This window comes from Petaurus breviceps, unplaced genomic scaffold (genome assembly GCF_028583685.1).
Source record: "Petaurus breviceps papuanus isolate PSGF00001 unplaced genomic scaffold, PetGlider_PUasm1.0 90681, whole genome shotgun sequence".
NCBI classification, from domain to species: Eukaryota; Metazoa; Chordata; class Mammalia; order Diprotodontia; family Petauridae; genus Petaurus; species Petaurus breviceps.
In genome coordinates this window covers 8,263,561-8,277,538 of record NW_027187307.1, presented here as the reverse complement: position 1 = coordinate 8,277,538, position 13,978 = coordinate 8,263,561, and the positions used below count along the sequence as shown (strand labels likewise).

Genomic DNA, 13,978 nt, shown 5'->3' with positions numbered 1-13,978 from the left:
TGCTTGGAACAATGCTTCCCCACACCCAGGTGAGGAGAGCCCAACTTTAACAAAGTTCACAGTGAAGAAATGGACTGGAAAAATGAGCAAACAACATAAAAAATTTCATCATAAAAAGCCACCAGGTGGTAGGGAAGATGACATAAACCCAGAAGAAGATAACACAGTGAAAACAGCTATTCCCCCCCCCCGAATAAAAGCTTCAAAGAAAAATGCTAATTGGAACCAAGCCCAACAAGAATTCCTAGAAGAGTTAAAGAAAGAGATAAGAGTGGTAGAGGAAAAATTAGAAAAAGAAATGAGTGATGCAAGAAAATTATAAAGAGAATTAATAGGTTGGTAAAGGTAACACAAAAAATACTGAAGAAAATGATATCTTAAAAACCAGAATTGGCCTAATGATAAAAGAGGCACAAACATCCACTGAAGAGAACTCCTTAAAAGCTGAATTGGCCAAATGAAAATGGAGGTACAAAAACTCATTGAAGAAAATAATTCCTTAAAATTAGAATTGGGCAAGTGGAACCTAATAATTTCATGATACATCAAGAAACAATAAAACCAAATCAAAATCATGAAAAAATAGAAGAAAATGTAAAATATTTCATTATAAAAACAACTGACCTGTTAGATCAAAGAGAGATAATTTAAGAATTATTGGATTACCTGAAATCTATGATCAAAGAAAAAGCTTGAACATCATATTTCAAGAAATTAACAAGGAAAACTACCCTGATATCCTAGAACCAGAGGTAAAATAGAAATTTGAAGAATCCTACAATCATCTCATGAAAGAGATCCCAAAGTGAAAATTCCCAGGAAGATTATAGCCAAATTTCAGAGCTCCTGGATCAAAGAGAAAATACTTCAAGCAGCCAGAAACAAACAATTCAAATATTGTGGATCACATAAGATTTGGTAGTTTGTACATTAAAGGAGTGGAGGGATTGGGATATGCTATTCCAGAGGGCAAATGATCTAGGATTACTACCAAGAATTACCTACCCAGCAAAACTGAGTGTTTTCCTTCAGGGAGAAAATGGATATTTAGTTAAATAGAGGACTTTAAAGCATTCCTGATGCAAAGACCAGAGCTAAATAGAAAATTTGATATTCAAACATAAAACTCAAGAGGCATAAAAAGGTAAACATGTGTGTGAATTAATTGTGTTGGAATGATTATACCTCCCCCCCAACCCAAATGAAGGGTTAAGAAAGAGGGATGTACTGTGAGAAGGGAGAAGGGAGAGACAGAATGGGTAAAATTTTCTCATGTAGAAGAAGCATTTGAGGAAAAGCTTTCACAATGGAGGGGGAAATGGTGGGGTGGTGGGCAGTGCTTGAACCTCACTTTCTTTGTAATTGGTTCAAAGAGAGAAGAAACTAAAATAAAAAAGGCAGGGGTAACAATCATGATATTAGACAAAGGAAAAGCAAAAGTAGACCTAATTAAGAGAGATAATCAGGGAAACTACATTTTGCTAAAAAGTACCATAATAATGAAGTAACATCAAAAATTTTTACAGCAAGTTTTTTTTGTTTGTTTTTTGGAAGGGAATTGGGGTTAAGTGACTTGCCCAAGGTCACAGAGCTAGTTTTTGTGTTGTTAAGTGTCTGAGGCTGGATTTGAACTCAGGACCTCCTGACTCCAGGGTCAGTGCTTTATTCACTATACCACCTAGCCACCCCTACAGCAATTTTTTTTAAAAGGCCTGATTTCTCAAATATATACTGACTATAGAACTGAGTCAAATTTATAAAAATAACGGCATTCCGTAGTTGATAAATGGTCAAAGAATATAAACAAGCAGTTTTCAGAAGATATCAAAGCTATATATAGTTAAATGAAAAATGTTTTAAATCACTATTGATTAGAGAAGTGAAAATTAAAAGAACTAATGTACTGGGGCAGCTAGGTAGCACAGTGAATAGAGTACCAACCCTGGAGTCAGGAGGACCTGAGTTTAAATCTGACCTCAGACACTTAACACACTAGTCGTGTGACTTTGGGCAAGTCACTTTACCCCAACTGCCCTGCTCTTCCCCCTCCAAAAAGCAAAAAAAAACCCCAAAACTTAAGGTACCAGCTCATACCTATCAAAAATGACAAATGATGGAGGGGATGAGGGGGATAATTGGTACACTAATGAACTTTTGATAGAATGGTAAACTGGTCCCACCATTCTGGATGACAATTTAGGACTATGCCCAAAGTGCTATAACACTGTACATACTCTTTGACTCAGCAATACCACTACCATATCCCAAAGAGATGAAAGAAAAAGGAAAAGGACAGATATGTACAAAAATATTTATGGAAGATCTTTTTCTGGGGGCAAATAATTGAAGATTGAGGGGATGCTCTTCAGTTGGGGGATGGCTGAACAAGTTGTGGTATATGATTTCTATGAAGTACTGTAAGTGCTATAAGCAATGATGAGGGAGGTCTTTTCAAAAAGCATGGCAAGACCTATGTGAATTGATGCAAAGTGAAGTGCGAAGAACCGGGACATCATTGAGCACAGAAACATCGATGTTGTAACGATGATCAGCTGTGAAAGACATGGCTGCTCTCCTTAGCATTGGCTATTCTGATCAAATACAAGATATTTCAAAGGACTCATGCTGAAAACATACTATCCATCATCCAGGAGAGAGAGAGAGAGAGAAAGAGAGAGAGAGAGAGAGAGAGAGAGAGACAGAGAGAGAGAGACAGAGAGAGAGAGACAGAGACAGAGAGAGATGAGATAGATTTAGTGCAAATTGAAGTATAATTTTCTCATATTTTTCTTGTTTTTTTTTAAAAATATGACTAATATGGAGATATGTTTTGTACAAATTCCCATGTTATAATTGATTTTGTATTGCTTGTTTTCTCAGTGGGTGGAGGGAGGGAGGGAGGGAGAGAATTTGGAACTCAAAATTTAAAAAAATTAATGCTTAAAAATAATATATTAAAATGTTTTTCAGAAAAGAAAGATTGGGTAACTTATGGTACATTTAGAAAGAGGTACATAAACATGCTGTCTAAGTAAAAGACTAATTCAAAGGGATTAAAACTCTCCAGGTAGAGTGACTTCTTGAGGACAGGTACTTTTTAATTTTTGTTTTTGTATCCTCAAGCATGAAGCAATGTCCCTGGTATGTGGAAAGCACTTCATGCTTTTTCATTTATTATTTGCAAGTCAAAAATGAAAATTGTGCCATGTTATCAAATATGTACAACAATCAGGAAGGAAACCCCCAAAATTTCTCTAGTTACTCATGGTGGTGAGAGGTAAGTCCAATTTGGCATTAAAATATTAGTGTTAAAGTATAAAAAATTAGGGAAGTGACAAATTCTTCTACTATTAAAAAGCTTAGTAGATATTGAGGAATATACTATATACAATTCAATCTAGAATTCTTAGGATTCTTAGTTTGACATTAAGTTTATCTGGCTGTAATGATCTCCTCTACCTTTCTCTGGGTGATTAAATACAGTATGTTATGCTTAGCTCTAATGGCCTTTTCTTTTTATGCCACAGCCCAAGGGATTATCTCGAAATCTTCAATTTTCTTATGTTCTTGTATCCATTGCTTAGCCATTCCTCCCTTGATGTGTATCTGCTTTTGTTTCAGTTCTTTGCTATCACAAAAAGTTTTGCTGTGAATAAATACTTCAGTGTAAACTGGACTTTTATTTCTGTCCTTGACTTCATTGGGTTATGGGCCAGTAGGAGGGTCTCTGAGGCAAAAGGTGTGAACATTTTAATCTCTTTCTTGGCACAATTCCAATTTGTTTTCCAGAGTGATTGGACCAGTTTACAACTTTACTAGATGAATTAGTGTGCCTATCTTTTCACAATCCCTCCAACATTGACTATTCCTATTTTTTTATCATTGCTATTTTTCTGGGTATGAAATTTAATCTCAGAATGCTTTTGATTTGTACTAGGAGCAATTTTTTCTTATGATTATTAATTATTATTATATAAATGTACATTATTGTACATTTCTTTTAAGATCTATTTGTTCATGTCCTTTGATTACCTATCTATTGAGCAGTGACTTTTGGTCTTGATTATTTCTGTTAGTTCCATATATGTGTATATGTAACATATGTACATATTGTAATTTTTGGAAGGTCTTTTACTGACTCCATGTTTCCTATGAAAACAAAGGCCCATCTTGTGAATTCTAACTTTTTATTACTGTTATGATATGGCCATGAAAATTACATCACCAGTGCCTCTGAAGAACTAAAAACAAATATAATGCAGAGAGCAATGGAGAGGACCATGATGGATGTGACAAGGCTGCAACATAGAACCACTGAGGAATTCCCAAGAAGAAAAAGAATTGTATGTTAGAAAAAGAAGATGGCCTGCTCACATGATGATAACCATAGTGCTTTGATAGTACCATGGTGATACTGGGAAACAATAAGAAAGGTTTCTTGTATGATGGGTTGTGTGAAACTTTTGAGAGAGCATGGGCCAGAGTTGAATAGGTTTGGAAGGCATAGATTCAGAGATTGGTTGTGTGTGTCTGTGTGTGTATTTAGATGTAGAGGTAGTACTGACATGTGACTTCATTGCTGCCTACAGCAAGGAGCTTCTAGTCATGTGACTTGACCAAGCTCACACCACCATTCTTTGTTAAAGGTATAACCTGAGCCCAGATAATCCTGATACCAAGACCTGGCCTCTATCCATTCTGCCTTGCTTCTCACATGTTCAAGTGGATCCATGATCTCATTTATTTGTGGGTTCCCTCCCATAATGTTACCTGCTGAAATTTTTTCAATTTATTTTTTTTTCCATTTGACAAAAATCTGTCTTTTCTTATTCTCCCACTTCCCACTGAAAAAGAAAGAAAAGCAAAGTCGATTTAACAAATATGCAACCAAAACAAGTTCCTGCATTGGCCGTGTCGAAAACTATGTTTTGTACACCTGAGTCCTTCACCTCTCTGTCCGGAAGTAGGAAGCATAATTTATCACTGGTCTTCTGAAATCATGAATACTGAGTGTCTTGATCAAGGTTCTTCAATCTTTCAAAGTTATCTATCTTTACAGTGGAAGCCATCTTTTTTTTCTATTGGGTATGTCTCCTTCCCCCCCAACCTCTACTCCTTCGTCAAGTTTTCTGACTCAGAACCCAAGTGGAAGGTTGAGGAGTGGGAGCTTCAGCCCAGTTATGAGTCATAATGTGCAAGAAGCAGGCAGAAAGTATCAAAAAGGGATAAATACAGACATGATCTAAAAAGCAATTAAATGTGGGGACATTTTGGAATATCCCAAAGTGGAATAGGCTTCATTGGGCACAAGAAATTTCCCCTTCTGTAGATGTCTTCACGCAAAGCCTAGGTGATCTTCCAGAAGGCATGTTTTAGATGTGATTTTTTGAATGTATGAGATGGACTAGATGCTATCTGGTTCCTACCAGCTATTACATTCTATGTTTCTATAATAATCAGAATTGGCAAAACAAAATGTCTTATTTCTTAAAAGTCTCTATTTCTTTATTTTGATTAGGCAATGAAGAGAATCTTAAAATATAAAAAGTCTTAAAATTTAGCCTTGCAGCAACTGCTTTAGCATAATTTAGAACAAATTAAAGGACTAGTGTTGGATGATACTAAATATTTCATAAAATGAATAATTTTTTTGGCCTGTAACATCCTTTAGAAGAAATTCTAAAAATATATTTATGGAGATTTCATTTATTTTTAAAAGTATTACTCTTTAACCACTTCCACATGTTTATCTCTTGCGATTGTTTCCCATATGTATTTCCCTTTTCTGTATTCATCCAACTATCTTGGGATCATTTTAATGTGAATGGTTTGCTAGTATCATAATTTTCCAGTGGTTTTCATAACATTATTTTCAAATTTTTTAAAGTGATATAATTTCAATTTAGAAACCCTTACTTAGCAATGTGTTTGAAAAAAATGTTAATCTACTCTCATGGTACATTTTATTTGAAGATATTTTAGATTTATTAATCGACAAAAATATTATCTTTTAACTTGATATAAACTGAAGGTAGAAAAATGCTCAAACATAATTCAGCATCCTATCGTTTAAAATCCTGACTTTGTTTCACGTTATTATGTCTGCGTGAGGTTGCTTACTGCGTGGTTCTGTTTGTCTTACAGCTGGGTTAACAACTTTGGCCATGAAGGTCTTGGAGTCTTGTTGGATCTATTAGAGAAGCTTCTGGATAAGAAACAGTAAGAAAACATTTTTAAAAATTATCACTGGAAAGTTTTTTTAAAGCAGTATAAAGTATTTCTTTTTTTATATTTAGGCAAGAAAATATTGACAAGAAGAATCAGCATAAGCTTATTCAATGCCTGAAAGCCTTTATGAATAACAAGGTAAGGTGAATTGACATCCTCCACGGTGTGTCTTGATACACACCAATATGTGTAGATATAGTCACCTTATAAAAGGGGCCTGTGCGCTATGCTTCATTGCAATTTTAATTTTGATTTCTCCCTTTTTAAAGTTATACTTTGACTAAAATGTAATTAATGTTTCATTTTTAAAGGACATATGTTATTAAGTGGCATACACAAATGGATCTATGCTACTCTCATTTTAGATAATCCTTTTTATGGTAATGAGTTAATATTTGTGGAAAAATAAAATGTATAGCCAGTAATATTTCTAGACCCTGATTTTCATTTATGACTTCATGAGGTTGGAGGGTGGTAGAGGATGGAGAGAAGCAAATCAAAGTTTATGGATCCTTATATTTTCTGTTGGCTCATTTGTCAGGACCATTGCTACTTTAATACTTCCCTGTTTCAGATGTTAAATTGATGGCAGTGAGTTAATGGGTCCTTGCTTGGAAAGAATATTTCTAGAAGTTTTGGGGAGGGAGGAGCTGGAGTGAGTGGTGATTGCATGTGTATGTCCAATGCAAATTACATTTTCATTGCTTAATGGATTTAAAAGAAATATTTGTCTTTTAAAAAATAGTCTAGACTTTTAGTAGTTTGAAAGAGAAATATAATTTGTTTCTTTTTCCACAGGCTATTTTAAAGTTATTGGCTTGGAAACTATTTGCTCTCTATGCCTATAGGTGAAATATCATTGACTAATTCATTTAATTACTTAATTCCCTTCAGATGGTGTTTTAATAATCTCAAAATACTCAATAGAAATAAATAATTGTAGTGATAACAATGAACTTGCCAAGTGTGAAATATAACTATTAATAACTAATGCAATAAGATAGTCCATTTAAATAATCTGTAAGCAGTATTCATAAAAAGCAAAGATTCTTTTTTCATAAGTATTAAGACCATTCTGCCAACAAAGACAATTGCAGAGAAACGAGGTTTACTAATGAACTGTCCTTGTAGCCTTTTCCAGGAAGCCTGTCATGATTCCCAAACAGTTTACTCAACTCTACTGTGTGTTTGATACTAAATTCATGTTCTGTATATATTTGGGTTCCTGCATGTTCAGCCAGTAGCTGATTACATTAAAAATACATTCTTCTTGGCCCAGGGAAGTCTGGACAGGGAGGTCTGTTTTCCATCACTTGTGCTGAGTGTTGCCAAATCTCTCCACTCTTTAGGATTCCTGGACAGTTTTAATCAATGAAAGTTATTCATATCAAAAAATTAGTGCCATGTCCCTTTCAGGAGCTTTTTTTCCCCTAAAAAGTTATGTTGACATAAGGCCTTTTTCTTTCAGTTTGAATGTTTTATGGAAGCATCTCTTTGTCTGAGGTGATGCCAAATGGAGTCCATTTTAAATTGGGACATTCTGTTTTCCTAGTTACTTACTATGTGCTCTGTTAATAAATCAATTTTGTTTGAGTTCAAAGCTGAAATATTCAAATCCATCTTTTAGATCTTCCATGCAGATCTTCCTTACAGTGAAGCATGCCTTTCTTTCCTGTGTGCCTCTTGTCCCTGTCCCCTCCTAAGTTCACCCCAAAGGCAGAATGCTATAGTGGATAGAGAGCTAGTCATCTCACTTTCAGAAAGACATGGATTCAAGTCCTCCTTCAGAGATAGATTGTTCACATGACCCTGGGCAAGTCACCCAGCTTCTCAGTGTCTCAGGCACCTCTCTAGGGCAAATGTTGACCAGAAGTGGTAGACGGCATTTCTTCACTGGGAATTCCCTATCCCAGTGAAATTTCATTTTGTGTCAGATGTCTGACTCAAAACATCTTTAAGAAATGCTTTCCATTTAGCCAGGACCTGTTGTGATGATACCTTAAGAAACTGCTTGGATTTTCTTAATTAAGTCATGTTATGATTTATATTGTAATATGAAGTGTTGTAGTTTTTAAACCAACAATTTAAATAGCACCTTTTTGCATTATGCTTATACTATTGAAAGAATAAATCATTAGAAAATTAAATGTTTTTCTTTCTGAATTGCAATTTTTTTTAAAACACTTGTTTAATTTCAGTATCGGCCAGTGACTCATTCATTTTGACCTGTACTTTTCTACGTGCATCTCCCTACTTGCCTCCTCCATTTCCTTTTTTACTTTCTCTATTTCCTTACTTCATATGATTTGTATGTAAAGTCACTGCTGAACACTGCAGTACTTAGATTTTTACTAGTAGAGGTTAGACTCTGATGATCATTGTGCTTCCCTGAATGCTTTACTCTGGTCTTCACAGCCCAGCATTGGCCTCTGAGAAGCATGGCATTGTACATAAAGCCTTAGACCCATTTTGTGGGACAGATTTTTTTTTAAATTACATCTTCAACCTCATGACAACCGTACTTTTGGAGAATATTCTTGAAAAAAAATATACATATATAGTTATGCCTAAGAAATGAAGGAAAATGGTATCCTGCTTCACTTAGATTGAGAGAACTCAGGAGTTATTTCCTTGCACTTCATAGTTTTTAGCATAATACAGAATTATGGGAAGATGTATACACTTTATTGCTTCTTTGGCTATTATATACTATACAAAAGAGCCTTTCAATTTATAAATATTATGAATTTATCAGTCCTCAACAAGCATGAACATTTATGTATATATAGACAGAAAGAGGATGATATATGAAACCATGAATATACTATGTACAAAAAATTATTTTTTGTATTTTCAGTTTAAGATAGTTCTTGTCTGTGAGTCCTTCTGAAAGTTCTTCTGTTCTTTTCTACATATTTTTGAATGTTTCATTGATTCTCATTCCTTTTTCCTATCCATTGCTATTATTATACCCCTATTCTCCCAGTGTTGTAATGTGAGTGTGTAAATTGTACTCCTGGTTCAGCTGACTTCACTCTGTTATCCAAATCTTCCCAGGTTTTTCTAAATCTTTCCTTTTGATTATGTCATATAATAAAACCATATTTCATTACATTCATATGCCATACTTTATTTAGCCATTTCCTAATCAGTGAGAAAATAAACATTCCATTTTCAACATTTTACTATGTTTCTTACTGATGATTTTAACTTTGAATTCCAGATATCCACTGGCATACTCAATGACATGAGTAGAATGACTTCTAAAACTTCTCATCAATATACATCTGCCTTACTAGTACTACTTGGTCCCACATGGCTCCAAATTATTTGTGATTATTAGAACAATCTAATAGAGATCATAGCTGAATGGTAGTGGTAGAAGATGTGGCCTTTCAAATAAAAATAATAATAAATTCCAGGAAACAACATTGTGTGGTGAAATCAGTAAGACCTGAGTTCAAATCCTGGCCCAGAAATTTACTAGTTGTGTGACCTAGTGCAAATCACTCAGCTACTCTGTGCTTCATTCTCCTCATATGTAAAATGAGGGAATCGGATTTGATGTCCTCTAAGGATCCCTTCTAGATCAAAAGCTCCGATTCTCTGAACTATTTTAGATAAGAGAACACAATTATTTCACAATTCCCTTTCAGAGGTATCATGAAAAGCACTAGGTTTATTTTTTGGCTTAAATATATTCTCTTTATAAAAATGATGAATGCACACTGGTCTGCATCCCCACTAACTTACTGTTGTTTTTCTCCTTTTTTGTTAGTTTGGGTTGCAAAGAATTCTAGGTGAAGAAAGAAGCCTTTCATTATTGGCAAGGGCAGTTGACCCCAGACAGTCCAATATGATGACGGAAATAGTAAAAATACTTTCTGCTATTTGCATTGTTGGAGAAGATAACACGTGAGTAATGTTGCATGATGTTTGCTTCCCAGAAGAAAAACCTTGCAAAATTCATTAAAACGAAGTTTTTCTTTTATGTAAAAGACTTCAGTTGAAAACACTGCAAAACTTTCGGGTATTTGGGGATAACATTTATCTCACCCATTTTGCATTTTAGCACAGTATCTTGTCTTTGTTAGTAGAATGTTAAAGATTAGATCTGAATGGGGAAGTTCTTATTGAAAGTGAGATTTCCAAAGAAAACCCATTATTCTTGCCTATTCAATGCCAAACAACCATTTGAAAGAAAAACAGAAAATAAAAACAAACTAATTGTTCATCTGTTAATTAGATTAGGTAGTTTTGAGTCCTTGTTTTCTTCAGACAGTAGCAAGAGAAGGGTTAACCTTAAGAGTTTGGGAGCCCTATCTTGTTTCCTCTCTACCGAATGAGTTATCTGGTTCATATACTTACAAACTTGTGCCATTTCTAGTCTGTGAAAGCCCAGTGCAAATTTGTACCATAATATACATGAAGGGAAAAGCTGTGCCTACTTACCTACTTAATGAAGTTGGTTTTGAGCTCACTGTACCAAATATCTACCTAGAATCAGGCAGTCCAGTCAGTACTACTAGAATTGGTTAGCATCCTTTGTTTTGGGCTTTTGGGCTGTGAATTGAAATTTCTGCCAGATACACAAACTAAAACTTCAAACTTCTGGACCCTTTGTGGCCCTTTGCAGATTCCAGTTTATGTTAGATGGTCAAACTAGCAGTCTCACATCTCACTCTTGCTTTGGGTATTCCTTGCTTGTCATGTGTTAATTACCAGGTTTAAGAGTGGTGCAAGAAGACCACTACTCTTCTGTCTCTGTTAGCAAAAAGCAATGGCTTAGGAGAAACAAAAACTTCAAGGAGCAAATGGTAAACTGTGATCTCAGACTTCATAGTATTTTATGTCAGAACAGTATCACAATGTAAAATGGCAGATTCTAGCTAACAAAGGAGCGTCCTCTTAATATGTCAGGGTTTTATTAGTCTTTAAAAGAAAATCTATCCTAAAATAATTTGATGTCATTTGATGCTAATTTCAGAAATCTTTTGGGAAGAATAATAGGCTGCATGAAAGCGAATTGTCTTTAAAAAGGGATAAAATGTTACAATTTAGTACTCAATTTGATAAATTATAACTGTCAAAGATTAAATCATGGTAGGAAGCTAATTTTTGTTGAGATAATTTGATCTGTATTAGACTAATAATAGGCATGTTTCCTTCTTATCTGAGCTTTCATGTTAGGTATTATTTTCTGTTCCATTATAAAAGAATGTCAATATTGTTAGCATTGCTTTTTGTTTTCTTTGTTGACTTTTTCAAGGAGCTCATTCATAAAACATGGGCTGTTCCTATTGGTATTAACTAGTATCAACAAAAGGTGTCATGTTGTGTTAAATTTGTGGTTAAATAGATGTTAATTTCACTTAGGTGTAAGAAATAAGATAAAAAAGGAAATGATTGGGATTAGAATATTTATCATGTAAATATGGGTATATTAGCATCATTAAGGACTTTCCCCAAAGGTATTTATTTGATCTCATTTTCAGTTTGAGGAAGTACTCATAATTTAAAATATAATCAGTTGCATTTTATTAGAAATGTGTCACAGTAACACATTTTTAAAATAGTCATGGGGTTTACAAATAGGAGCAAAGGGAAAGAAAATGGAAGACTGAAAGAGGAAAGCTGTTCTGATAATCTGATAATGCAGTATTTTTATCTTTTTTTATTGTTTTTCTTATTATTTTCTCCATCAGTCTAGACAAACTTTTAGGAGCTATCACTACAGCAGCTGAAAGAAACAATAAAGAACGTTTTTCACCAATTGTAGAAGGACTGGAAAACCATGAAGCCTTGCAATTACAGGTCGGTTTTGCTTTTTCTAATGTAACTTATTCACTTGTATTAAGTTCATCATTTGCCATATTTCCAGCATTATTTTTGGCATCATTAAAATAGTTGTTTGAAAATGTTGAAAGTAATGCTCATGTTATTGTAAAAACTGAACATTTTACTTATGATTCAACCTTAGGAAATGCCACAAGTTATTGTGAATGTAACATTTGGGCTTATTATTGATCTGAAAAGTACAAATTTTCTTTGTGCCATCCATTGACTTCTGGAATCTTCATATCTCATCGGATGGAATTATTGGATTTAATGAGCTCTTTGGTTCCAGTTTCATGGTAGAGCTTCACGTACACTAGCCTATTTTTTTTGCTTGTCCATCAATGTAGGCTAAAGATGGAAATCGCCTTTTCCCCGGATGTTTTTAGGAAATGGCCCATTTGATTAACGACATCTTGGTAGTTATCTTTCTCCTGAAGGCATTATTGTGGTTTTGTGTGCCCTATGGCCTAAGTGTAGTTCACCTATGGAGGCATGTCCTATCATTTGCTATTGTTAAATTATTTAAGTTTTTAAGAATTGATTAGTTGATGGGAGAAAATGCAATATTGCATTTCTTTTATTATTATTTTTTTCCAGCAGCAGCAGATAGCAGTAACCATTTTTTAAGTAGACAGAAGAATAAATTTTCCTTCCTCAAATAACATAAGTCTTCAGTCTACCAACAATATTATCTCTTAATATTCAAGGGTATTTTTTAAGGGTACTTTGTAAGCTACTACTGGCACCAGTGAAATTAATATAAATGTTTTAGGTTACTTTTAGGGAGAAATACTCTATATTTCAGTTATATCTTATTAAATTAAAGAGATGTTATCCATAGTGTTTAAAAACTATACTTATAAATGTGTACCTAGGAAAAAAATTCTGCAGTGAGTGTAGACTGTGATTGTTTGCTGTTATATAGGCCTTGAAATTTCATGCCCTTTCAGACCCTCAGAAAAATTTGTATGGGATTCTAATGCACTATTATTGGGAAAAGTTTTTTATTTTAAAAAAGTTCTAAATCTAATCTGGAAGCTGGATTCTTGCATTATTTATCACATGCACTGGCATCTAATGTGGTTGGACACTGAATGAATATGTTTGGAAAGTAACTTTCTCCTTTCCTGGATAAAATTCTTTTCATATATTTGTTTACTTTTCAGTTAATAAGCATTTATTTTCTCTTCTATCCTTCCTCCATTTAGAAAAAAAGAACAAAATCCTCATAACAAATAGGGTTAGTCAAGCAAAAAAAAAGGAATTCCCACATTTTCAGTGTCCAAAAATGTATATCTGTATCTTGAATCCATCACTACCTTGTCCAGAGCTGGGCTGTGGTATTGTAGTTGGTCACTGCATTGATTAGAGCCCTTAAGTTGTTTGTCTTTAAAGTCCTTAAGTCCTTTCAAAGTTGTTTGTCTTTACACTGTCCTTGTTATTGTAAAAATTTCTTCACTCATTCCCTAATTTATGGCTACCCCTTTAAATTTCCTTTCTGATTCTTATCAGCAAGGAAGAACTGATTTCTGAAGTATGTTTAGTGGTAATTTTATCAGGAAGTAACTACTGTATCAGATAATTAGTGATAGAGATAAAGAAAGCTGGGCACAGTCTGAAATTTTGAGATTTTGATAAAGTGGATTGAAAGGATTCATAAGAACAGGCAAATTCCATGGATTTAAAGTCTACATGGAAAATCAGCTGGGGGTAGGGGAGGAGGTGGAAGTTTTTTATTCTTCCTTGGGCTGTTCCTAATGAAATACTGACTATATAAAGAGAAACATATCTGATGAAGAAAATAAGGAGTAGGGGCGGCCAGGTAGCACAGCAAGTAAGAGCACTGGCTCCAGTGTTGGGATGACCTGGAGATCGAATCCCGGGCTCAGATACTCAGCACCACACCCAGAAA

At 34.4% G+C, this 13,978-nt stretch overlaps 1 protein-coding gene across 1 annotated transcript in view; it reads left to right on the top strand.

Moving 5' to 3' along the window:
- Window positions 1-13,978, top strand: part of DIAPH2 (diaphanous related formin 2) — an 873,453-nt gene that overhangs the window by 211,666 nt on the left and 647,809 nt on the right. The window contains exons 7-10 of the mRNA XM_069065282.1: window positions 6,145-6,219; window positions 6,297-6,366; window positions 10,007-10,143; window positions 11,934-12,042. Coding sequence (XP_068921383.1) covers window positions 6,145-6,219; window positions 6,297-6,366; window positions 10,007-10,143; window positions 11,934-12,042 — 391 coding nt within the window. The remainder of the gene's footprint in view (window positions 1-6,144; window positions 6,220-6,296; window positions 6,367-10,006; window positions 10,144-11,933; window positions 12,043-13,978) is intronic.